Source organism: Hippoglossus stenolepis, chromosome 24, assembly GCF_022539355.2.
Source record: "Hippoglossus stenolepis isolate QCI-W04-F060 chromosome 24, HSTE1.2, whole genome shotgun sequence".
NCBI classification, from domain to species: domain Eukaryota; kingdom Metazoa; phylum Chordata; class Actinopteri; order Pleuronectiformes; family Pleuronectidae; genus Hippoglossus; species Hippoglossus stenolepis.
Genome location: NC_061506.1, coordinates 1,971,112 through 1,996,927, shown reverse-complemented (window position 1 = coordinate 1,996,927; position 25,816 = coordinate 1,971,112). Strand labels below are relative to the sequence as shown.

Here is a 25,816-nt window from a genome sequence, read left to right as displayed (position 1 = left end):
TGTGTATTTATGTCTTCGTATATCAAGTAGATTTGTTAGTAATTGTAATTCCAACATTGAGATTTTTCTGACTTGCTCCAGAACAGCCTCTAATTGGACGTCGTCCTGAGATTGTTTCCTTTACTTTCTGATCGTGTACTCGATGTATTTCCTGCTTTACTTCTCCTGTGTTTGTGAAATGAAGTGAGAGTCGGTGTAAATAGAAACATCATCTGTGTGATGTCCTGATGGAGGCTGTGTTGTACGGAGGGATTCAGTTTCCTGTGAAGTGTAAACTCAGGTTTCCCCCCCTCGCTCACGTCGGCTCTCACAAGGATTAAAGTACACGAGCTGAGTGAAAACATCCTTTTCTCCTGAAAGGTCACAGTGAGATTTGAATGACAGCTTCAAGTCCGGTGCTCATATTACAAACAGAGTTACTTCATATCTGTGTATTCTCCCTCCTAGTACTTGTAGTGTCACAAAATCCTGATTACTTTTTTAACTTTGGTTCATGTTTGATTCCAGGGTTGATTCCAACAACCTCCACTAAGACAGAGTAGTAGGGCGGGCTGTGTGTAGCCTGACGGGCGAAACCCAGGGTCGAGCCCACAGGTGAGTGTGTTCACAGATTCCTTTCTCTGTTCTGGAGACACATGGACACTGAAAACACCTGGAACCATAAGAACGAGGACAAAAAACCATCAATAACCAGAGAAAGTTGAACACTTAAATAAAGATGTTTGAATGGCTGCCGAAAAGTCATGAAATCTCCCATTAAAATAGTTTCTCTAACATTTAATTTCCAGGTAATTGTTTGCTTGGTTAATATCAATGTACTGTAATGATGCTGGAGTGACAGGAACGAGGGAGAGAATGTCTGAACCCTGAAATGTCTTGAGTGTTAGGAGGTGAGGTAACGTCTCCGTCCCCTCGGTCCCCTCTTTGACCTCCTCTGTGACCTTCACCTCGCTCCTTCACAGGCTTTTCAGCTTCCAGCGTCTCCACCGGAAACTCTTTCAGGCTGCGTCTCAATGGACGCCTGCCAATCAGCGAGGAGGTTCATCCTGTCAGCGGCGACCCGGACCTGAAAGGAAGAGGATTGTTAACGGTTAACAAGCGCAGAGAGGAACCAACAAAAGGTGACGTGCAAGCTTCAGCTGTTGAAAGACTCCCTGGATGTTGTTGGTTCCATGGATTTTACATTGGTTTACATTCAGAAACCTGTTTATAGTGAAGTGTCGTGTGCAAAACCTGATCAAAACATCAGTTCAATCCCCGTTAGACTGATGATGTTTCTTAAAGCTTCTTAAAAAGAACTGACAGGTGTCTGACCAAGTAGCTCAGTCTGTTAAAGGATGCACTGCTACACCTGAGGTCGCTGGTTCGATTCTTATTACAATCTGTTCTCTAAGAGGCTGAGCTACTTGACCAGAGACACACAAGCCTCTTTCTTTGAGTTCTCAAGTCCAACTCACTGACACTCAGTGAAATTATGAAGTTATACACATGAAAGACTTGAGAAGCCAAAGAAAGAGACTTGTGTGTCTCTGGTCAAGTAGCTCAGCTTCTTAGAAGATGGACTCATAAGAATCGAACCAGCAACCTCAGAGGTCTAAGTCCTGCTCCAACAGACTGAGCTACTTGGTCAGACACCTGCTGTTTCCTTCTTAGAAGGTTTTCTTTAAAGTCCAGCCCCCAATGCAAACACCCAATGATCTGTTTAAGTCCAACGCTCTATACATATAGAACGTCCGTTAAAACTTTGCCATCATCCTGTAGCGTAGAGGAAAGGCTACAGGTCTTGATGGCAGAAGGTTCTTGGTTCAAATCCCACTGAGTTTAGCTTTAAGTTCTCTTGTGTAGATGTACTCTTCATATAGTACGTCCGTTCATTTAAAGCCATCATCCTCCTGCAGTGTAGTGGAAAGGCTACAGGTCTTGATGGCAGAAGGTTCTTGGTTCAAAACCTGCTATGGTGAGCTTTAAGATCTCATGTGAAAATTGTACTCTACATATAGAACGTCTGTTAAAGTAATGTCATTGTGCTTCTGTAGTGTGGAGGTAATGCTACAGGTCTTTGGACCAGAAGGTTCTTGGTTCAAATCTGACAAAAGACACTTTACCATTCTCCCATGATCCATGCAATTTAAAACAATTAATTAAAATAAAATATACAAAAAGTGACTTACTTAAAAATAAAAAAAGACTTAATTATACTCTGTCTTTATTGCACTCTGCACAATACTTATAATACTTATATTACTAAAAGTATATATTGCATTCTCCCATGCTTCGCATGGGAGAATGCTTTTAAGCTAGTTGAATAGTTGCATTCTCCACATGCTTCAGCATGTGGAGAATGCAACTATTCAACTAGTCATGGGAGCCTTGTTCCTTGTTGCCTTGTTCTGGCAGGAGACACATTGTTGGACTCACCCAGACTGGTGAGGACTGGGTTCATTCATCATCAGCTCTGCATCATCCACCTGCTCCCCTACACTCAACACTCGACACCCTGCTCCAAGCCAAAGCCAAGGCCAGTTTGGCTCTGGTCAGATTTGAACCAAGAACCTTCAGGAGCCAAGTCCTGCAGCATCTCCTCTAGGCTAGCGGAGGTCTCCTTTAGTCCTTTGAACAGATGTTCTATTTGTCTTGTTCATTTGTATCATGTAATTGCCCCGAATGGATTTGAATGGGAGAATGGAAAACTGTCTGTGGCCAGATTTGAACCAAGAACCTTCTGGTTGTAAGACCTGTAGCGTTTCCTCAACACTGCAGAAGGACAATGGAATAATTTTACCGGACGTTCTATATGTATAGTGCATTTTCATAAGAGAACTTAAAGCTAACAACAGCGGGTTTTGAACCAAGAACATTCTGCTATTAAGACCTGTAACCTCTCCTCTACGCTACAGAAGGACAACGGAATACTTTTAACGGACGTTCTATATGTATAGTGCATTTTCACAAGAGAACTTAAAACTAACCTAAGCGGGTTTTGAACCAAGAACATTCTGCTAGCGAGACCTGCAGCCTTTCCTCTACGCTACAGGAGGATGATGGAATGTTTTTAACGGATGTTCTATATGTACAGTGCGTTTTCACTTGAGAGAACGAGTTTTATGAGCGTTGGACCCAGAACATTCTTTATCCTCACCAAGTTGCTCAGTCTGATAGAGGATGGACTAAGCAGTCTGAAGTGGTGGGTTCGATTCTTATGAGAGTCCATCTTCTAAGAAGCTGAGTTATTGACCAGAGACTCACAAGTCTCCTTCTTTGGGTTCTAAAGTCTTTCATGTGTATAACTTCATAATTTCACTGAGTGTCAGTGAGTTGGACTTGAGAACTCAAAGAAAGAGGCTTGTGTGTCTCTGGTCAAGTAGCTCTGTTTTTTAAAGGATGGACTTTCATAAGAATCGAACTCATGACTTTCAGTTGCAAGTCCATCCTCTATAGGACTGAGCTACATGACCAGACAGACAATCCTTTCTCTTTGGGTCCTCAAGTCTTTAATCTGAGCGTTGGACTTCAACAGATCATTGGGTGTTTGCATTGGGAGCTGGACTTTAGAGAAGAAGCTTCTAAGAAGGAAACAGCAGGTGTCTGGTCAAGTAGCTCAGTCTGTTGGAGCAGGACTTTTTTACCAGTTTTCAGACGACATACTAACCTACCCCTAAGTCTAACCCTTTTTAAAATCATGTCTTATGCATGGAGTAACTGTCTCCTGGGCACCTTCATCACCCAGGACCTGAAGTGGGAACTGAACACTGGATCCTTCACCACAAAAGCCCAGCAGAGGGAGCACTTTGCAGCTGAAGACGTTCAACCTGCCAAAGACGATGATGGTGAACTTCGATTCTGATTCTGATAGAAAACGATATGGTCTAATATTTGTTAAAAATGTCATAGTACAGTGTCATCACCAGTCCAGTGATAAGGTCTCAGGTCTTGTTGATGAGCAGCCGAGGAACAAACTGGTTTTGTGGTGGGAGCTTGTGGTTCTGATGACCTGCAGCCTCCTGCCAGAGTCCATGAGCAGGGAGGGAGGGGTCGGCCCCAATCTGACCTGCACCTCAGAGTCCCGGAGACGTTCAGGTCCTGGAGAGGTGAGGTTTTAGACCACATACTATACTGTGACTTTTTAAATCACATTTTAGAGCACATAGTTTTCTATCAGACTCAGAATCGAAGTTCACCATCATCGTCTTTGGCAGGTTGAACGTCTTCAACTGCAAAGTGCTCCCTCTGCTGGGCTTTTGTGGTGAAGGATCCAGTGTTCAGTTCCCACTTCAGGTCCTGGGTGATGAAGGTGCCCAGGAGACAGTTACTCCATGCATAAGACATGTAAAAAGGGTTAGACTTAGGGTGGGTTAGTATGTCGTCTGAAAACTGGTAAAAAGTCCTGCTCCAACAGACTGAGCTATTGACCAGACACCTGCTGTTTCCTTCTTAGAAGCTTCTTCTCTGAAGTCCAGCTCCCAATGCAAACACCCAATGATCTGTTGAAGTCCAACGCTCAGATTAAAGACTTGAGGACCCAAAGAGAAAGGATTGTCTGTCTGGTCATGTAGCTCAGTCCTATAGAGGATGGACTTGCAACTGAAAGTCATGAGTTCGATTCTTATGAAAGTCCATCCTTAAAAAAACTGAGCTGCTGGCCAGAGACACACAAGCCTCTTTCTTTGAGTTCTCAAGTCCAACTCACTGACACTCAGTGAAATTATGAAGTTATACACATGAAAGACTTTAGAACCCAAAGAAGGAGACTTGTGTGTCTGGTCAATAACTCAGCTTCTTAGAAGATGGACTCTCATAAGAATCGAACCCACCACTTAGACTGCTTAGTCCATCCTCTATCAGACTGAGCAACTTGGTGAGGATAAAGAATGTTCTGGGTCCAACGCTCATTAAACTCGTTCTCTCAAGTGAAAACGCACTGTACATATAGAACATCCGTTAAAACATTCCCTTCCTCCTGTAGCGTAGAGGAAAGGCTGCAGGTCTCGCTAGCAGAATGTTCTTGGTTCAAACCCGCTTAGGTTAGTTTTAAGTTCTCTTGTGAAAATGCACTATACATATAGAACGTCCGTTAAAAGTATTCCGTTGTCCTTCTGTAGCGTGAGGAGAGGTTACAGGTCTTAATAGCAGAATGTTCTTGGTTCAAAACCCGCTGTTGTTAGCTTTAAGTTCTCTTGTGAAAATGCACTATACATATAGAACGTCCGATAAAATTATTCCATTGTCCTTCTGCAGTGTTGAGGAAACGTACAGGTCTTACAACCAGAAGGTTCTTGGTTCAAATCTGGCCACAGACAGTTTTCCATTCTCCCATTCAAATCCATTCGGGGCAATTTTGTATTGTTAACATGATACAAATGAACAAGACAAATAGAACATCTGTTCAAAGGACTAAAGGAGACCTCCGCTAGCCGAGAGGAGATGCTGCAGGACTTGGCTCCTGAAGGTTCTTGGTTCAAATCTGACCAGAGCCAAACTGGCCTTGCCTTGGCTTTGGCTTTGGCTTTGGCTTTGGCCTTGGAGCAGGGTGTCGAGTGTTGAGTGTAGGGGAGCAGGTGGATGATCCAGGGGAGCAGGTGGATGATGCATAGCTGTATGAAAGAACCCAGTCCTCACCAGTCTCCGTGCGAAGCACGGAGTCTGGGTGAGTCCAACAATGTGTCTCCTGCCAGAACAAGGCAACAAGGAACAAGGCTCCCATGACTAGTTGAATAGTTGCATTCTCCACATGCTTCGCATGCGCAGCATGCGAGCATGGGAGAATGCAACTATTCAACTAAAGCATTCTCCATGAAGCATGAAATGCAATATATACTTTAGTAATATAAGTATTATAAGTATTGTGCAGAGTGCAATAAAGACAGAGTATAATTAAGTCTTTTTTTATTTTTAAGTAAGTCACTTTTTGTATATTTTATTTTAATTAATTGTTTTAAATTGCATGGATCATGGGAGAATGGTAAAGTGTCTTTTGTCAGATTTGAACCAAGAACCTTCTGGTCCAAAGACCTGTAGCATTACCTCCACACTACAGAAGCACAATGACATTACTTTAACAGACGTTCTATATGTAGAGTACAATTTTCACATGAGATCTTAAAGCTCACCATAGCAGGTTTTGAACCAAGAACCTTCTGCCATCAAGACCTGTAGCCTTTCCACTACACTGCAGGAGGATGATGGCTTTAAATGAACGGACGTACTATATGAAGAGTACATCTACACAAGAGAACTTAAAGCTAAACTCAGTGGGATTTGAACCAAGAACCTTCTGCTATCAAGACCTGTAGCCTTTCCTCTACGCTACAGGATGATGGCAAAGTTTTAACGGACGTTCTATATGTATAGAGCGTTGGACTTAAACAGATCATTGGGTGTTTGCATTGGGGGCTGACTTTAAAGAAAACCTTCTAAGAAGGAAACAGGTGTCTCCACGCTAGTACTCAGTCTGTTGGAGCAGGACTTAGACCTCTGAGGTTGCTGGTTCGATTCTTATGAGTCCATCTTCTAAGAGGCTGAGCTACTTGACCAGAGACACACAAGTCTCTTTCTTTGGCTTCTCAAGTCTTTCATGTGTATAACTTCATAATTTCACTGAGTGTCAGTGAGTTGGACTTGAGAACTCAAAGAAAGAGGCTTGTGTGTCTCTGGTCAAGTAGCTCAGCCTCTTAGAGAACAGATTGTAATAAGAATCGAACCAGCGACCTCAGGTGTAGCAGTGCATCCTTTAACAGACTGAGCTACTTGGTCAGACACCTCTGTCCTTTTAAGAAGCTTCTTCTATGTCCAGCCCCCAATGCAAACACTCAGAGCTGGTGAAGTCCTCCACTCACATTAAAGAGCCAAGAACCCAGAGACAGAGGCTGAAGTGTGTCTGGTCAAGTATCTCAGTCTGTTAGAGGAAGGACTTGCAGACCTGGAGTCGTGGGTTCAATTCTTATGGGACCCAGTGAATTTATGAAGTCAAACAGTCTGATGAGACAGTTGAAAGCTTCATGAGAGGATCTTTGTTTGTGTTGGGTCAAGTAGCTCAGTCAGATGACAGTAGTCTGGTGATTCTGTAGCTGTGAGTTCAAGTCTTGTTCATGGAAACAGAACAAGACTGAGGTTTGATTCTTATGCTCTGGGAGATTGAAGTGAAAAGATAAAGGCCCCACGAGAAGGTTGGTGAACGCAAAGGGGACTCGGTGGCGTGGTGGATTGGTTCACATCTGCAAGGATGTACCTGTGAGGAGCTGGTTCGAATCCTCACCGTGGCTGATAACCGGAGCGTGTGTGTGTTTGTCTGTGTGTCTGTGTGTATGTGGGTGTTGTTAATGGGTGTGTGTGTGTGTTTGTGTGTCTGTCTGTATGTGGGTGTTGGTAACGGGTGTGTTTGTGTGTCTGTATGCATGTGGGTGTTGGTAACGGTGGCACTGGTGGTGGGGGTGAGTACCAGGGGGAGGCCGTGTCTCCCCCGGCCCTCCAGAGAATCAGGAACAAGTGGTTATCGAAGGAAACACAGAAACCGGCTGAATTTTACTGAAACATTTATTTAATATTATTATCTGTAAACCGCATACACAGAAAAAAGGTTTGTGGGGTCTCCTCTCGGTAACTACCACCTGAAATAGCAACCCATTGATTAGATCTTCTGATTGTTTGATGAGTCACAGCAGTTTCCACTATTAACATGTTAACAATGAAAAAGCTGCGGCGACACGTCAAACACGCAGAAGATCCAATAAATGTGTTGATATTTTAAGCAGTAGTCACCAAATGATGGGTCCATGGGCTCCGGCTCCTGGCGGCTCCAGCGCTCTGGCTCCCTCTACCTCCATCTCTGGCTAATGACAGTAGCAAACAAAACAAACTAATGAGACGAGTTTTCCTCAACAACACATGTTAACAATGAAAAAGCTGCAGAAACACATGAACACACAGAATATCTACTAAATGTTGAGCTATTTTATGCAATAGTCACCTCATGGTGGCCCCCGGCAGCAGCTCCGGCTCCTGGTGGCTCCGTGGGGGTCTCCTCTCTGTAACTGCTGCCTAAAATAACAAACCATTGATTTGAGATTATTATTAACTGACTTTTCATGCTTCAGATAATCTAACAATCTCACATACAATTAGAATCATACAATTAGAATATAATTCAAATCCAAATGTTACAGTTGAATTTTACTTTTACAAGCAAACACAAATCAACATAATGTTTCTGCATTGTTCAAACACAGTGAGGACGAATATCACATCATTGATCTGCATCAGATTTGTGTTTGTCGTTCTCTGCTCATAAAGAAGAACTAATATAAAACTGTCTCAATGATTTGCTCTGTTGATGGAAACAGAAGAAACAAGAAACCAGAAAGTCAGGGAGACAATTGTTGCTTCAGTTTGTCAACTGTGATGTTTATTATGATCATTATTATCTATATCTATAGATATATTGGTATTTATGATGGTAAATTATATATATTATGGGTTTGGTAGGGCTGGGTGATAAAACACTATCAATGCAATGTGTAGACTTTAGTGACATCTAGTGGTGAAGTTGCATATTGCAGCCTCCACTTCCAAACATGACAGAACGTGTGGTAGCTTCAGTTGTCATAGAAACTCAAAAGATGTTTAGTTTGTCCAGTCTGGGCTACTGTACAAAAAACATGGCGGCCTCTTATAAAGTATTTAAATATAAAGTATTTAATATAAAGTATTTAATATAAAGGCCCTTTCTAGGGTAAAGAAAACAACAATTCATACAAGATGAAAAACATAAAAAAATATCTTGAAATAGAATCATATATTCAGAGTTTTACTTTGGTTGTACAACCGGAGGTGGAAAGTGGAGCAGCCTACAGATGAGTTGACTTAGTCAATTGAATGAATTGAATGGATCCTGTGTTATTTCTCCTCACTGAGTTCACACAATACAAATCTATTAAATCAACATGTATTGAACTTGTTACTTTGATATTGATGAAAATTAAAAGCTGATCATTATTGTCACAGTTAGAAACATCTTCTTTCTGCTCCAGACACAAGTTTCTCTCTTTTACTTCCCATGACTGAACAACTGGTGCCAGGTGAGGTTAGCTTGTGATGCTAGCTTAGCTTAGCATTCCCATTAGAAACTAACGAGACGAGTTTTCCTTTCAAACACAAGTTAACAATGAAGAATGTGCAGCGACACGTCCAACACACAGAAGATGTAATAACTGTGTTGATGTTTTAAACAGTATTCACCTCATGATGGATCTATGGCTCCGGATCCTGCATCTCCGGCTCCAAGCGGAAGTACCGACTGGCAAACCGGAAGTAGAGGATCCCAATGGTGTATATGGACATGGAGGACTTGGACTATACCAAGTCAGGTGGACTCGCGGGGGTCACACACTGACGACATACTATACTATGACTTTTTGTACTATATCGGATAAGAAAACTTTCTTATGATTAAAGCCACTTTTTAATCTTTAATGTTACATTTCCACGGCAGTACACGAGGTGGATGGTTTTTTTTGCACAGGTCATTTAAACACATTTCATGTGAGATTCCTTCAGCATCACTCCATCCACCTGCTGACCCGGTGCTCACCCTCTGTCCTTCAGTGTCACCCCAACAAACCTACTTGATGTCACCACGACCTTTGACCCAGGACACCCTGGGGGGGGGGGGGACGCTGACACTTTATTCAAATCAACCAGAAATATAGTCATGAGATGAAAATATACAGTGATGCGGTGTCGCTCACCTGTTTTGATGGCGACCACCTCCGTCTGCAGACGAAACCTGGTTCTCAAACTGAACCAATAAACCTGGTGATTAACATTCACAGAATAAACGTTTCATTCACGTAAAACGTACGATATTTGCCTCCGGAGTTAAACTATGAGTTCACATGTAACTAACTTAATAAAGTAAGAGCAGTGAGTTTGAAGTAGTAAGCCAGAGAAATGCAGTACATCCTCCCAAAGAGTAAATATTCAGAACAGAAATCTGCTTTCGTTGCATATGCACACACATCTGTCTTCTGTCCATCGTGTCTCAGAGATCTGGCGCCATCTGCTGTCCACAACACGCACTGTCACACACCACATGTCGAAAAACAAGAAACACATTGAGTTACAGTTGAATAACACATCGTGTAGACACGAGACTTTCAACACTGACACAGATGGAGGTATTTATAACATGTGAGTCACTATTCCTAATCAATTACTACAGTGTTATGAGTGTTATGTATAGAGTGTGTGCGGGTTCCAGCTCAGTCTGTATATACACACGTGTGTTACTGTAATACCACCATAACTGTCTGTCGTGTTTATTGAAACAGGACGATACACAGATAAAGAAATAAAGATACACAATGAAAAGTGATTTGACTGAAACGGTTCCACAAACAAAAGACAGAAATGACCCTGAGTGTAAAAAACAAAACTACAGGTCGTCGTCCTCCTTCAAAAAGCTGCAAAAACCTTTTATTTTGCAGGTTTTTCCAAATAAATAAATGTAGTTTTTGTAATATCTACATGTAAGTGTCATAAAATACCCTATTTCCGTTCAATACTATCACATCCACCATTGTAATTATTAACAAATCACTTGATTTTAAATTAGACTCCACGAATTCCTCTGGTGTGGAGTTTATTGCACGATTAGATCAACTCTGGTCAATTTCTAGAGTAATTACATTCAATGAATAACTAATAATAATTGGCTATAATTACATTATAACACTAATTAAAGCTGCACTTGACGTAACAAGGTTTTTTAGTTCGTTCAAAAATAAAACATTCAAGTGTTCAACTGCTCTGACAGTCCTGCCTGTGACCTCCAACATATACATTCAACTGTTTGTTGAAATCACTATGAAACTACTTGTATGTACAGATTCTACTTACATATAATACAGTGGTTGTGATGTTAGTACTAACTACTGAGTATGAATTAGAAAATAAATATAAACCACAGAGTAATAATCGTCCCACACACACACAGGGTCTGGATGGTAACTCGGGGGGGGGATCACGACGTGGCCGACATGCTGGCAAATGTTCAGTCTTTTTATACAACAGAGAATCAGCTGAACGTATTCCACTGGTGAAGCCAAACTCCGGCTGTTCCCATGATGCCGCCTTCTTCCGCCACCAGAGGGCAGCAGTCACCCACGTCCTCCACAGTGCGACTCATCCTCTTGATCTGAATTCGATTTGCACGAGCTGCTTCTCACTTCTCGTGTTAGACGTTGAATCACTCTTTCTCGTCCTGAAGGTCCAGGAATTCTCCGTCTCTCCGGATAATCCCACCGAGCTTCCTGCAGCAGCAGCCGCACTCAGACTCTGATGATGCTGATGGAGGAGGAGGCTCTGTGCAGCTGCAACCACAACACAACGACAAACACATGAGTCACACACACAAAGAGACACAACAGGAGCCTGACTCACAAACCTCAGGACGACAGGAGTGTGGCTCAGGTTCTCGTGCACCGCCGCTCGACCTGGTGAACGCCACATACGTCTGTCAGAGGATTTATGATCCAATCAACGAGCGGCTCCACTTGTGCACGACAGCTTGACATTTAAGAAGACGTCCCATCGGACTCGGGTCAGACTCAGTTTAAGTTGATTTGCTTTGTGCTTTTCAGCTTCTGGGACGAGGAAAACATGTTTTTAATAGATTAAATAAGCTCATTATTACAATTTCAACTCAGTTAATCTTCGCCCACAGCTTTAAAGTTTATTCTGAATTCATCCTTTGCAGCTAAACTTCATTCAAACTTCATTTAAATCTAGAGAAACCAACAGTTTTCAAATGTCTATAATATTTATATATTTTAAAATTAGAGCTGCAGCATCAATGTAATTAGAGGAAATCTGCAGTCAGAGACTTTTCTAACTTCCTCTCTCCGGTTCTTTCTTTCTCAGAGATCTCAGGGGAACTGAGAAACCTCTCTGAACTTTGACTGTTCTGCTTTTTGACGTGAGTTTTCTCTGCCGCTGTGTTTGTGTTCACATGAAGTCGGGTCGGAGCTCTTCCTCGCTGCCAGGTGATAACCAACATCTTCACAGAGCCACAGTGTCACGCTGCTCGTTTCTACTGATGCACGGCAACAACCCAACGAGCGTCTGAAGGTAGCTCTGCGTTTCCAGCTGAGCCGTTTTATATTTAGCTTTGGTAACGGCTGGTTGCTAGGAGACCTCTGACGCAACTACAAAAGAGCCTTCAGAGGAAACTGAACATTCCGGGCAGCCAGAAACGATGGTGCATTAAAACTGAGGAGAAGAAGTTGAGGAGGAGAAATGTGTCACCCTGCTGCTGCGTACGTCTCCGTTGTGGTAGACGGGCGAGCTGCCGGCCGAGGCGTTGTAGTAGGTGGTGGTGGCGCGGACCAGCGGCCGCTTGGCTTTCTCCTTGCTGCTGCTGGTGTCGTTGTCTTTGATGATGTCATACTGTCGGCAGAACAGGGCGATGACGGCTGAAACACAAAGTCACGATGGCATTTAGTGATGTCATTGATATGGATTACTGAACGGGGCCAGACACAAAGAAACAAACACAAAACAATGACTGAGAGACACAAAACGACAACAAAGAGACACACAAGTGACCAAGAAAGGACACAAAACAACCAGAGAAGACTCTTTGTCCCCTTGATGGGGAGGTGCTGACGATGAAGGTGATGAGAAACTCGTCGTCCTCCACACAGACACACACACACACACAGACACAGAGACACACACACAGACACACACACACACACACACACACAGACACACACACACGGTGGCTGACCTGCCCACAGCAGCAGCACCGTGGTGATGATGAGCAGCTCTCCTGTCTGAAGTTGAGGAGTCATTCCCAGACCTTCCATCGCCGGTTCATCTGAGGACCAATCAATATCCAGCTCTGTCAAACATCAACAACACAACAACCACACGTGTGTACCGTGTGTACTGTGTGTACCGTGTGTACTGTGTGTGTTTATTTACGCTGGTCCAGGACTCCGACTGGATAATGGTCAGTTCTCTCCAGAGTCCTGAAGTGGACGGCGCGGCTGGGTTGGCTGTCAGCGTGCGGCCCGACGGACTGCACCTGAATAAAGAAGAACAACAAAGCACTGCTCATATTCTGAGGGAAACACTGAAGATAGAAACACTCCCGGCCCGTCATTAACCGAGGCCGTCGTGTTATGTAACGGCGTGCGAGAGGGCGTGTTTAACGAGCGATGAGCTTTTGTGTTTGGCCTCAGTCCCGGATTATCACCGGAGGACAAATGGTGCTGGGAAGGAAGACGCAGAGTCGGAGCTCGAAAGATAAAAGGGGAGAGGAAAGAGAAAATCCATTAGAACAGAAAGAAATAAACACGTGTGAAGGTGAATTTCTCCTTTGAGCAGAACACAGACGTTTGGAGCAGAGTGTGAAAACAGTCCTGGAGTTTGATCCCTCTGGAAAACCATTCAACTCTGCACACAGAAATCCTCTCCTCTCTCCTTCCTCTTACTTTCCTCCCGTCCACAGGGAGGTCATAGGTCAAACATCAGCCCCCCCCCCGACGCTGGCGACACTTCAGCGCTCGGTGACACTTCCCCGGGACGTCTGCCTGCTGACGAGCACATTCAACACGAGTCCTCGGGCTGAAGGACGGACTCTGTTTGGGTCTATTAAGCTGTGATGGATTATGAAAAGTTCATCAGAGTCACATTAGACGCTCGTCCCTCAAAAGAGCAGCTTCTGATTTCAGCCACTTTGAACTGTGATGACTAAGAAACGTGCTTTGATCGACATGAAAGCCGCTGAACGTTAATTAAACACAGAGGAGGTTCATGAAATCAGATCTAAAATCACATTTATTATTAATAAAGTTCTTTGACTGAAGCTGCTCTGCACGTATCTCAGTTCTCTTTGTAGCAGATTTCACATTTTAAGTCCACCGTGTGTGTCTGTGTGTGTGTGTGTGTGTGTGTGTGTGTGTGTGTGTGTGTGTGTGTGTTCCCACCTGGACGCTGTAGTGTGTGTCCTCGTCCAGGTCCCACAACACACACCAGCGGCTCGACGTGTTCACCTCTCGGATGGAGCGCTGCATCAGGCCGTCCTGCCTCTGGAGACAAATGTGCAAACACAAGAAAGTGCACGTTTGTATGCAGAGTGCACACACACACACACACACACACACACACACACACACACTTAGCATGTTAATGGCGGACAATCTTTGGTATTGATTATTGTATTTGGTCTGAAAAAGAGGTCAAATCCAGGCCTGTTTCTAATTTTACAGCAGAATTAATTCAGTGCATCATCTCTCTATTTCCCCACATGTTATAAATGCAAACACAAGTCTCCTCCCGTAACGAGCTGCTTCACCTCATATCAAATGCAGCTCCAGCACTTCCTGCCCCACTGGGGGAAATTAGGTCTGAAGGCAAGTTAACAGAGGAAATCATCGTTTGGAGGAAACAGAAAATGTACAGGCGGGGAAGAGCTGCTGCTCGAGTGCAAGAGTCAAATCCACTGACAAATATTTAACAGTTTAGAATCAAACTGAAGAGGAAGTTTAGAGATTCATCCTGATGACTTTAGAGAGTGTCAGCGTCGTCCTGCTGAAGGTGAGAAGTTCCCTCTGCGGTGACCAACCCCCCCCCCGGAAGTCGGCATCGATGAAGAGCAGCAGAAATAAATCTCACGCCTGCGACTTCAAAACAGAGACTTTGTGCAGAATCAGCTCGGATTTACTTCATTAACGTCGGCTCACATCCATTAACCTTGTGTTTGTCATCGTTTGGGATTCATGGATCAGAATGAGGATTATTGGGAGTTTCAGATGTAGCATCTTAAATTGGGTTACTTCCTCTGTGTGCGTGTGTGTGTGTGTGTGTGTGTGTGTGTGTGTGTGTGTGTGTGTGTGTGTGTGTGTGTGTGCGTGTGCTGTTGCATAATGTGTGAACCTCGGCAGCCGGCGCTCTGGGATTTGGAACAACTTCAGATGAGCTTCTCTTTGAGCACATCCCATCGTCCTGTTTCTCCTTCACAAACACGCGGCTCAGCTCGTTACTGGATATGAGGAATAATCTGCCGGAGCTCCACCTCTGCTGCTTATTTCCAAAAAAGCCGCAGATAAGCTTGATTGAGCTTTTATATAACTGCATTTCTTCACTTCCTTTCTCCGCGACTTCTGATGACTAACAGTCGGAGCACAGGAGATAAAACCTGCATCCACCTGCTCCCACCTCCTCCCTCTATTCACATTTGAGGAAGGACTTTACATAAGTGTATTCTGGGGTTACGGCAGAATATGTTTTACATCCTCTTGTTTTCCAGAAGATGCCACGAGGTTGATGGATGGCAGAGACGTGAGGGAACTTTAAAAGAAAAAGGAGAAAAAGGAGAAACAAGACAAATGAAAAACAAGGCGTCGCCTGTAGATGTTCCTCCTGCGAGGACGAGTCCTGGCCAAATCATTTCCACTAATGGAGACGACTCCCACTCAGAGCTCAGCTAATGTCTGTTTTTGCCAAAAACCGTGGGTGGTAAAGAGTGATTAGAGCGAGCCGAGTCTGCAGCCTCGGCTTCGGGAGATGTGAGATGAGCGAGACGCGGCGAAATATGTGAAACGTGGTTTTTGCAGCGATGCAGCCTGGGAAGGGAGGAGGGGGAACGTCTGCAGGACTAATGCAGCTCTGCATTAAACCTCAGGTCGTCTCAATAAACTGAGTCTGCAGGTGGAAATGCAGAATCTGCAGATGAACATTTGCAGACGACAACCTGCAGAGAAGTTGAGATACTAGTTAACTAACATCATGTTTAACTTTAAATTGGAATAAGTGTGTGGTGGCTTTTCCTCTTTCTAATAAATACATTTGAATTTAACCATCTCCTCACTAATTGGACACTTGGAAAGTTTCTTCCTTTGTCTGCAAACTTCTATAATAAAGTAGATTTGTTTTCTTATTTTCTTCTTCTCCTTATTGCTCAAGGTCCCTGGAAGCTTTTCAATGTTTATGTTTACGACCACAACCGTCTGGTGCTTTCCTTTAAGGAGTCACGTTCAACCCGTCGAGACTCAAAGTGTCTCGGAGCAAAACGCTGACTGTCGACTGGCCTTGTGAATGATGCAGCGCTTTTAAAACCCCCTGCGGACGACGGCAGCGAGAAGCAGAGGAAGAGAAAAAGAGATAAAAGCAGATCTGAAAAGAAACATGATTCAGCTCCGGACGTTTTCTGACCCAGAACCCGACAGCGAGCCAAGTGTCTGGGCGTTCGATTCATAATTCAAATCCTGTCAATTAGCTTCCCTGAATAATGAATTGGCCTTGAACCAAATGAGAGCGCAGAGCGAGAAGAGGCGGGACCGGGGGGAACGGGGCGAGCGACAGATTGACTCGGTTTAATGAGGAAATTAGTTTTTAGGCTTTTTGCGGATTAAACCAATTAAGAAAAAGTTCAGTTGCTAGTAAAGTAAATATTCTCTCTCTTACACACACACACACACACAGGAAGTGATGACACAGGCTATTGTACTGTACCTGCTGGGAGATGGCGTATCCAATGACAGTGTCTCCCTGAGGGACGTTCCAGGTCACCATGGCTGAGTGCGCCCTCAGCTGGGTCACCGACACATTCACAGGGGCCGCTGGCACAGCTGGTAACACACACACACACACACACACACACACACACACACACACACACAGACACACACACACACACACACACACACACACACACACACACACACACACACACACACACAGACACACAAACACGTTATAAGTTGTGAGGGACGGACTGTGAAAAATGTGTCCACGTCCAGCTTGCAGAGCCAAGAAAGAAGCAAAGTATTTCAGAATAAAATACAATTTTTGTCAAAAGGCCACAAAATGCACAATACTGACAAAAGTATAAGGACACATGAACATTGTGTTTTTACAATATCACTAAAACTTAAAGTAGAGAGAAGGGAGAATGTCAAGAAATGTGAGGACGTGTTTTCACTAAAAAGAAGAAAAACATCTTAAAAGTCAAATCTTCGGGTTCAAAGTTTCTCCCCCTGAGGAAAGTTAAAGAAGATTTCAACCTTTATCTTCTTCAGGCAAATTAATCCATTAAAGATAAATAAAGCAACATGAATAATGAACGTCAGCCTCCGGCCTCTCCTCAGGACTAACGCTCTCTTCTCTGTTGTTTCTACATTCATCCCTACATGTTGCTGTGGGCCTTTTCAATACAGGACAAATACAGTTGAGTTAAAAAATAATTAAAAGTTAAAGTGAGTAGAGACAATAAGGTTCAAGAGTTGTCAAATAAAACTTCTATAAATTGCCTAAACTTATGTTTTCATCTTTGACAAAGTCACAAACTTTTGTTGATTTCACAGATGTTTAGACGACTGATATTTGTGAGTGTGTGTGATTTGGTCCAGTGAATAAGATTGTCCTGCACCCGACCTGGACGTCCGGGACGACAAAGCAAATACACACAGATACTCAATCATGCCCACGTTCCCATCAGCATCCTGTCCACGTGTCCTTGAGCAAGACACAGTGGTGAGGACGATTTACCCGTCTCCTCTGTCAATGTGATTCCCTTTCGGATTAAAGAGTCAGCGGAATATCTCAAATGTAAATTAGAGATATTGGAGCGAGGGGAAATAATGCCAAGGACACTTCAGACTGGCATTGAACCCTCACCCTTCTGGTTAGTGGACGACCCGCTCTACCTCCTGAGTAATTCTGACCGCCGCCTTGTTAGGAGCAGTGACATTCAAAACTGAAATGACAGCACCACCTCTCCTCGGCTGCAGAAACAAAGAACCCCTCCTTCCAGGCGGGTGGAGGCGGCGGCAGTGACAGAAAAAGAAACAGTCTGATTCCAGAGCGAGGATTCAGGCTCTGTGGAGTATGACCGTGAATGTCAAGCTCTATCTCGGGCTAACAAGCTAACCACAGCTCATTATGCAAGACAGCCCCCCCCAGGACCCGCTGCTCCTCCGGCCAAAACTGCCTCGCATTCATTAAAAGAAAAATCTTTAACACAACAACAACATCGTTTCCCAGAATGCCCTTTGACAGCTTTCTCAAAGCGTTGCACCCAGCGCGCGTAGGTGGACGTGAACGAGGCCGCGTAGCAACAGGAGCAAGAAGGTGGGAGGATTTTTTTTCAGTTGAGAAAAAAGCCCAACCTGTCCTGTGGCTGCAATGCATGCTGGTCTATTTCCTGATCGCGTGGGCGTAGAAATCGGCCGAGCTCTGTGTCAAGTAGCAGCCGTGAGGAGAAGCTGTTCCTCCTCGATTCAGAGAAGCTGACGGCTGTTTTCCACCAAATGTCTGAAACTAACGCCGAGGTTTGGGATGGAGACGCGTAGGAAGCCGAGAAGTCACAATGACCTTGACCTTTGACCCTTGACCCATCAAGTTCTTCCACATCAAACTGGGAAAAACGTTTCTTTACGGAGCTGGATTTGTGTTCACCTGTTGAAACTCCCGTCACGTTACAGCCGCTAAACCCCCGACCGGCTTCATCCACCACGGCTGCATCGACACACACACGCTGAACAGACTTCTGCAATCACATTATACACACCAGCACCGGGGATAAGAGGGGCGGCTTTGATGGAGTCAGGAAGACAGAGGAGGAGAGATGCAGATGAGAGAGAGAGGAGGATGAAGGATGACAGGAATATGACAGCGGAGGGGAAGAAGAAAAAGAAAGATGAAGAGGACGAGGAGAGAGAGAGAGAGCAATTATCTGGGGCCGGACATCAAGAGATGACGAGTGGATTTTTCAGTCTTTTGGTTTTGAGAGAGAAGACGGACGAAGGGCAAAGTGAGATGGATGGACGGAGATGGGGGGGGGGGAAAGATCAATGATGGAGGGAGTGGTGGAGAAAAAGCCAGCGATGGAGGAGTAGAATGTGGATATTGATTAAATTATGAAATATAGCACTTCAGGTGGATGTAAAAGCACAGACACACATGTCCTTGGTTCTCCTTCACCTTGTTCACCAGTTTATACTCATCTATCATCTCTTTTACACATTCTGCCACTTTTCAGATATGAAGATACCTTTTGTAAGAGTATATAATATTTATTAACTTCCTACATTCACAGCCAATAAAACCACAGGACAGTGACATGAACCGTTCACTCCGATGAAGGATTTAATGATAATTTAACGATCACGCGCCAAGAAAACAGTTTAGATCGTTGTTTCTATCAGTAAATGGTTTTAGCATCAAGTGTGAAGTTGATTCTATTAACGTTTCTGCAAGAAAACTGCAACAAGCGACAACAACAAACAGGCAGGTTTCCAACGGGCACTGAGCTGGTAGAACTAAATATGTGTGTTTTATGTTTCTCTGTTTTATTTGACCACCGTCACTCCCTCACATTTCTGTCTCCACTTTCTCCCCAGAGGAGAAACCAGATGCGAACACAAGCAGTGGTTTGATGCTCGACTCTTTTCTTGTACGAGGAGACAAACAAAAGCTCCCAGCGAACCTGCTGTCAAGTCCATGAATGCCTTCCTCCGCCGTCCCTATAGCAACGCCACAATGACGGTGCCTCCGCCGCCACGAAAACAAAAACAAGCCTCGCGACGGCCGCTGTTTACGTGGTGGCTCCCGGAGTAGAGTAGTGGGTGACGTGCGACTCGACGGTAAATCACAGCGGAGTACGAGTTTGCTGATGGAGTTTGACAGCCTCATCTGGCTAATGGCTTCCTGCCTCCCTCTGTGATGGATGTGCGTCTGTGGAGGCTCCACATCCAGCGACGACCTGTGCATGCTGATCCAGATACAGTAGCATCGCTGACACATCCTCAGACAAAGGGCCCCTGGGCACAGACACGTAAAAGCCCCCCCCCCCACACACAGACTGACAGTCGTACAGTGACGTGTCGTTTGTGGACGTTTTGCCTCCGAGATCTGTCGTTTCATGTATCAGGCGTCATTTTACGTCTCTCTGAGGGAGTTTGGTTGTTTGACGCCTCTACTGAGCCTGTTTATTGAAAGTTTGTCAACAGTGAACATGTCCAAATTGCACCAGATTTGACTTACGATCACTTGGCACAACCTCGTTCCATGAAGCTCCCTGCGGCATCAATCTTGTAGAATCCGATGAGTGCATCCTGAACTGCTGTGAGCGTCACTTCTTCTCCTGCAGCTACTTTGGCAACGCTTTCGTTTCATTTAATAGTTTAACCCCTGAAAGCCTCCAGTTGTTTTTCCATGAATGAGAATCCTCCTTGAAGCCAGGGGCAGCAGGAAGTTGATGAGCTCCTGCAGAGATGTTTGTGCCACGGGGGGGGGGGGAGAAGGTGAAATATGAAATGCACACTTCATTGGCCGAATCAATAACTCGTAGATATAGATCAGCCGCCGAGGGGACGCACGTGGAATCTGTTTGCTGGGGCTGAATCACACAGAACCTGGTGTAAGAGAGCAGGGATGATTTACGAGCTTCTCCACTACAGCTAATTAAACAGTGCCGACAGGGAGCTTTTGAAATTTCTAATCCTCTGATAGACACTCAATTCAACTTTTGACAGCTTTACAACAGCTGCTTGTCCGGTTGAGTAAACAGCAACTGCCCAGTCACTGCAAACGCAACGGACGAGGCAATACGTTAAGGTAACGCTGCGCCGCTGTCATGTACCCGACGCTCGGGATGATGGGAAGAATACAAGATCCCGACCTTTGCTGTGGATGATGACGATTATTCATTTTCAAGGCAAAGCTCCTCTTTAATTTGTGATGTTTACACTCTCGACTCAAACTCTAGTCAATCAATGGACAGATTCCCTCATATTTCAGCCTCACATGAAACTTTTGGATCTAATTTCCCATTTTAGCTTCAAAATACTGTCTGAATATGGTCATTTTCTCATATTTATGATATTTATATTGAGGGGGTAGTTAAAATTAAATAATAGAAGAAGAAAGAAATAGGCTGAGCATCTTAAAAATGCAAAATAAGGATAATTACCTCTTTCTTTCTTTCCAAAATAAGAAGATATACTTTTTATAAATGCACATTCTGTTTTTAGGTAACTAACTTCTCAAAAAATGACCTAACCTAACGCCTCTTTCACTGATTTCTTTATTCCTGTCAGATTGTGCTGGTTCTGTTTTTAATATCATTGCAGGTTTAATAGAGATTTCATGCACTTTAGTTAATGTGTCTACTGTAATTTGATGAGATAATTATTGTATTTTTCCCTCTTTATGCTCATAAACGATGTTAAATGAACATTTGGAACAAAAACCTATCAACACAACTTGTCTGCATCTACTTCTAATTCCTGTTTGAACTTGGATTCATAATAAAAACTGAGGACTGTAAAGACACTACCGGTCGGACTCACTTGCTCCCACCATCCCCGGTGTTTCCCAGCAGGCCATCATCATCACCAGCAGCAGCATCAGCAGCAGCAGCCCGGGCTCCAGCTGCAGAGACCCGGTCATAGCCTCCTCTGTCTCCGGCTCTTCACCCTCCTCCTCTTCCTCAACTCTCCTCCGGTCTCACTGCAAGTTTCCCGGCAGGGTGACCGCTGGCTGCTCGGCACCCTTCACCGTCATCCTGCACGGTCCCTGCACGTGCACGGTCCCAGGTTTTATGTCCAAGTTGCGCAAAGTGGGTCAGCGGGAGTCTGCGCGGCTGCGGATTCAAAGAGCCCCCTGGTGACGCCCCTCAGCCCCGCAGCCCCGCGGAGCAAACAGGTAGTTCGGGCATCGCCGACACTTCCCCCCCCCGGCTCCTCTGCGTCAAACGTCCGCGGGAGACGGTGCTCGTGAAGCCGCAGGCTGAGCTCCGGCGGCTCCGCTGGCGTCCGCCTGGAGGAGAGAGGAGCAACGAATAACGCAACGTGTGTTTGTCAAGGAGCGCAGAGGAGGTGCGTCTCATCCAGGAGGCGACAGGCGGCTCTAATCCCGCAGATTATATGAAGAGAAGATGTGTCTGTCTGCAGGAGACACACACGTCACCACACTGAGGATGAAGGAGGATGAAGAGGAGGAGGGGGCTCCTGTCACCACTGGATTACCTTCATCATCTCTCAGAAGAGGCAACTGTTGATTATGTTAATCAGTTCAACCAGGCAGCACTTTCTGATGTAGCGCCACCTGCAGGTCTTATATTCATGGATTCATTAAATCGCTAACCAAGCAATTATTCAATTTAAATTATTGTATTAATTCTGTGGAGCATCCTCTTTACGCACGACTCGGTGGCTCTTTGCTTCATCCACCTCTCTTCAGAGCTGTGTGAGCACTTAATTAACTTATTAATTAACTCATTATAAATGTACCTTCTGGAGAAGAACAGCTCCAGGACATCTGAACCAACACACATTTAAAAACTGCTCATCCTCATTTACGACTGTGGAATTCTGTGGGTAAAGATCACACTGGTATCTTTGTCAAGGCTCAACAGCTGGAACCACTTTGAATCCACAACATCCAGAGCGTATGAGGTAAACAACTCCCAGTAAGAAAAACGTGGAACACAATAAACTATAAATCTCTGTCATATTATTGTCTGTGAAGTATCACGGGCCTTAAACTGTAATTGAAGATCAAGCAGCAGATAAACCAGAACAATAATTCCCCATTTATTAGAAACCTTCAAATAGATATAGATTTTTCAATAGAAAGCAAACAAGAGCAATTCATTTTTCCTCTTGTCAAATTTCTTCTCATATTATTATCCACAAAGTTCAGCTGTAGAAGATCGAAGATGGAATTTATCGACCTCGGCTCGTAAAAAATCTATTGAACAAACAAAACAGATGTTCTGTGGAGTAAACTGTGCTTTGTCCCAGTTACTGTGTGGTTTCAGTTTAATAAAACACAGATTAATAAAACACCTGTGGAGCGGCGTCGACCCCCGAGACGCTTCTTCACACGTCGTTAATCTTCAATTGAAGCTTTCGATTGAGCCTCTGGTTTATTTATTCTCCAGTTCGTTCTCTGCAAAAGTCTCAGGTCGACGTCTGTGACATTAAAGATTGATTCAAGATCAAATGCAGTTTGAATTTCTTGGGTCAGATCGTCTGGTAGCGATCAATGTCTCACATTCAAAGGGTGGAAACAATACTATCAGTTTGAAATGTAAAAGGTTAATTACTCTCATCTCTGCAGATTGTCATTTGATTTACTTTCTTTCACACTTTATTCTGCACAGTGTGAACTCTTACAATATCAAATTCCCTGCGTTGATATTAAAGATGGTTTATTTCTCTCTTGATCAGTCACATTAAATGTGCTTTCCTCTGCACACTTTTCTCAATTCTAATCTCAGACGTAGAGAAGTTTTGCAGCTTTGTTTGAGAATCTTTGCGGGTCACAGATCTGTGAAATTAAATAAATCATCCAGACGTGGAAGCAGAGTTTTTCTCTGTGTGGACAGGAGTCAGTGGAGACGGTTCAGACATCTGCTCTGGATGCCTGCAGGGCGCCTCCCTGTGGCGCTTATTGAGAACAACAGGGGGAGAGGACAGAAGCAAGATGAAGAACATGCTGGAGGGTTTAAATATTCCATCTGGTCCGGGCACGCCTCAGGATACAAAGCTGCAGAACCTGAGTCATCGAGCGGAGAGAAGGACTTTCTGCAGATAAATAAACTGTCATGACGTCAGTTAAACCTTCAGAGGGAGATTCTTTGAGTTAAAACTGTAGGAATCCATATAAAATAACCATTTGACCTTTAACCTCTGACCTGCCAGCCCCCTAAAGATTCTCCAGACCGGCGAAACATCAGAGTTTATTCTTTGCTTTGTTGTTGATCTTCCTCTCAGCTCCCAGGAGAACGTGTGTACTTCCTTGTTTACTGCAGTATGCTAATGTGTTTCTGCCGTTTAAAGACGACGCCCTGAAGTCAGGAGGCAGAGGATTAACGCCGCCACTGCTTTGAATAACTTGGGACTCATTTTAAGATGACATAAATGTTTTTTAATCATTTTTGGGGGATTAATTTTCACTTAAAATATCAATTAACACATTTTTTTAATTGAAATTGGGGACTGGACACTTAAATGATCTGTTAACGATTGCAGAATAATTCTTTCACTGACAAACTGTCTTTTCTGAACGTTAGATGTTACACCAGTGGACGCTGCTGATGGTTTGTAATCATATTTTTTACCAAAACATCACTCCTGTTAACTTTGACAACATTTCAGTGTACTGACCCAGTCCACCAGGGGGCGCTAGCAGCCTGCAGAACATCACGTGTCCTTTGGCGAGGCCGAGATTATGAGTCAACCAACTTCAGAACATGTCTTCCTCCAGCTGAGCAGAAACACACCCCCACACACACACCACATCACTTCGATGGCAAATCAAAAAACACACAACTGCAGATAAGAAAACACACAAATGCAAATCACACGTCCAATCAGCGACGACCCTTGTAGACAGCAGTTAAAACAAGCTTCTGTTGTGTTGCACTTCGGGACCACACAATCCTCCTGATGTGACCTTTTGTCTCCTCCTCTTCTTAAATTAGGTCACTTGTTCAGATGTTTCCTGTATTTCACACTTTTATGCAACCAGCACAGATTAGAACCAGCCCCCTGCATCTTGTTTTTTTGCTTGGGGGAAAGCTTGAAATTACGAGGCCTAATTTAATTTATTTTTTATTCCTCACTAATGATGGAAGGCAGCCATGCGTGGTCTGAGCGAGCGGCTCCACATATGGTGCCGCAGCCACGAGGAATGTCAGTTTCTGTAAACGGCAAATCCAGCGTGCGCCCACGTCCGTCCTGCAGCCGAGTCTTTATCAATGAGGGGAATAAAATATAATATCCATATTTAATCTGATGAAACTAGGAGTCAGAAACCGTCCAGAATATCAGGCTGTCAGATAGAAAATACAGGATTTAGTCTCAATGTATTAAAGGATGGAGCAGATCATTATTATTAAATGGCTCGGTCTGATTCACAGAAACGTCCGGTTCTGTTTTCTCTACGGTTTCATTCGTCAAATCTTAAATCCTTTTGCTTTTGAGTCTTAAAGTCGCTGATGAGACAGAAGAATCACATTCAGTGTTTTCTGTTCTTTATTCAGACTCTGATCAAGTAGATGTTTGACCCTTGAGCAGATGATCCGAACGCAAAGACCTCGAGTTATGATCATCGCTTTACTAAACCTCTTCAATCTTTTCCGTCTTTCTGTCTGAACACACACACACTCTCTCACACACACACACACACACACACACACACACACACACACACACACACACACACACACACACACACACACACACACACACACACACACACACACACACACACACACACACACGCTCATGCAAACAGTGACACTTCCAGTACATTCAGGGCATCAAGTCTCCAGTCCGACTGACACCCAGGGGAAGTTGTGTCCTTTGTCAAAGCAACTGGTTCTGCCACACTGGCAGCTGCAGCTAGGAGGCAGCCGCAGTGTGTGTGATTGTGTGTCTGTGTGTGTGTGTGAGAGAGAAATCACTGTAAATAAACGTGTGCTGTATTCAAATGTAAAACCACTTACAGTCATACTCCCACCGCTTGATTGACAGCTGATCTCTAGCAACGGCACAGCTGCGAGTCCTTAGCAACAAGGACGGAGACGAGATGCATCGGCACTTAATCCGTCATCTTTATCTTTTCCCACCAGAGGCTGCAGGCAAACACAAATGATGAAACATCCACATTCATCTCCATGTGTTTGATTTTCCAACTTTCACATTTCTTTGGAGGAGATTCGAGTTAAATCTGAAAAAGCAGATTAAATAAATCTTGGAATCTGGAAGCAAACAGCAGCTTCTCAGGGGTCAGAGGTCACAAGAGT

General features: G+C 44.2%; 1 protein-coding gene across 2 annotated transcripts; it reads right to left on the bottom strand.

The window, feature by feature from the left end:
• Nucleotides 1-9,448: 9,448 nt before the first annotated feature.
• On the bottom strand, nucleotides 9,449-21,480 carry LOC118103272 (fibronectin type III domain-containing protein 5). Of its 2 annotated transcripts, XM_035150023.2 has the most exons (7): nucleotides 20,044-20,219; nucleotides 16,513-16,628; nucleotides 13,986-14,087; nucleotides 12,979-13,081; nucleotides 12,782-12,871; nucleotides 12,298-12,464; nucleotides 9,449-11,363 (listed from the first exon to the last, which is right to left on the bottom strand). In XM_035150023.2, exons 1-7 carry the CDS (start codon nucleotides 20,111-20,113, stop codon nucleotides 11,322-11,324), a joined length of 690 nt encoding a protein of 229 aa, XP_035005914.2. In that variant the 5' UTR covers nucleotides 20,114-20,219; the 3' UTR covers nucleotides 9,449-11,321. The 2 variants fall into 2 exon arrangements, with proteins under 2 accessions (XP_035005914.2, XP_035005913.2); XM_035150022.2 differs by lacking the exons at nucleotides 9,449-11,363; nucleotides 20,044-20,219 and adding an exon at nucleotides 21,351-21,480 and having other exon boundaries at nucleotides 11,694-12,464.
• Between the last annotated feature and the right edge of the window lie 4,336 nt (nucleotides 21,481-25,816).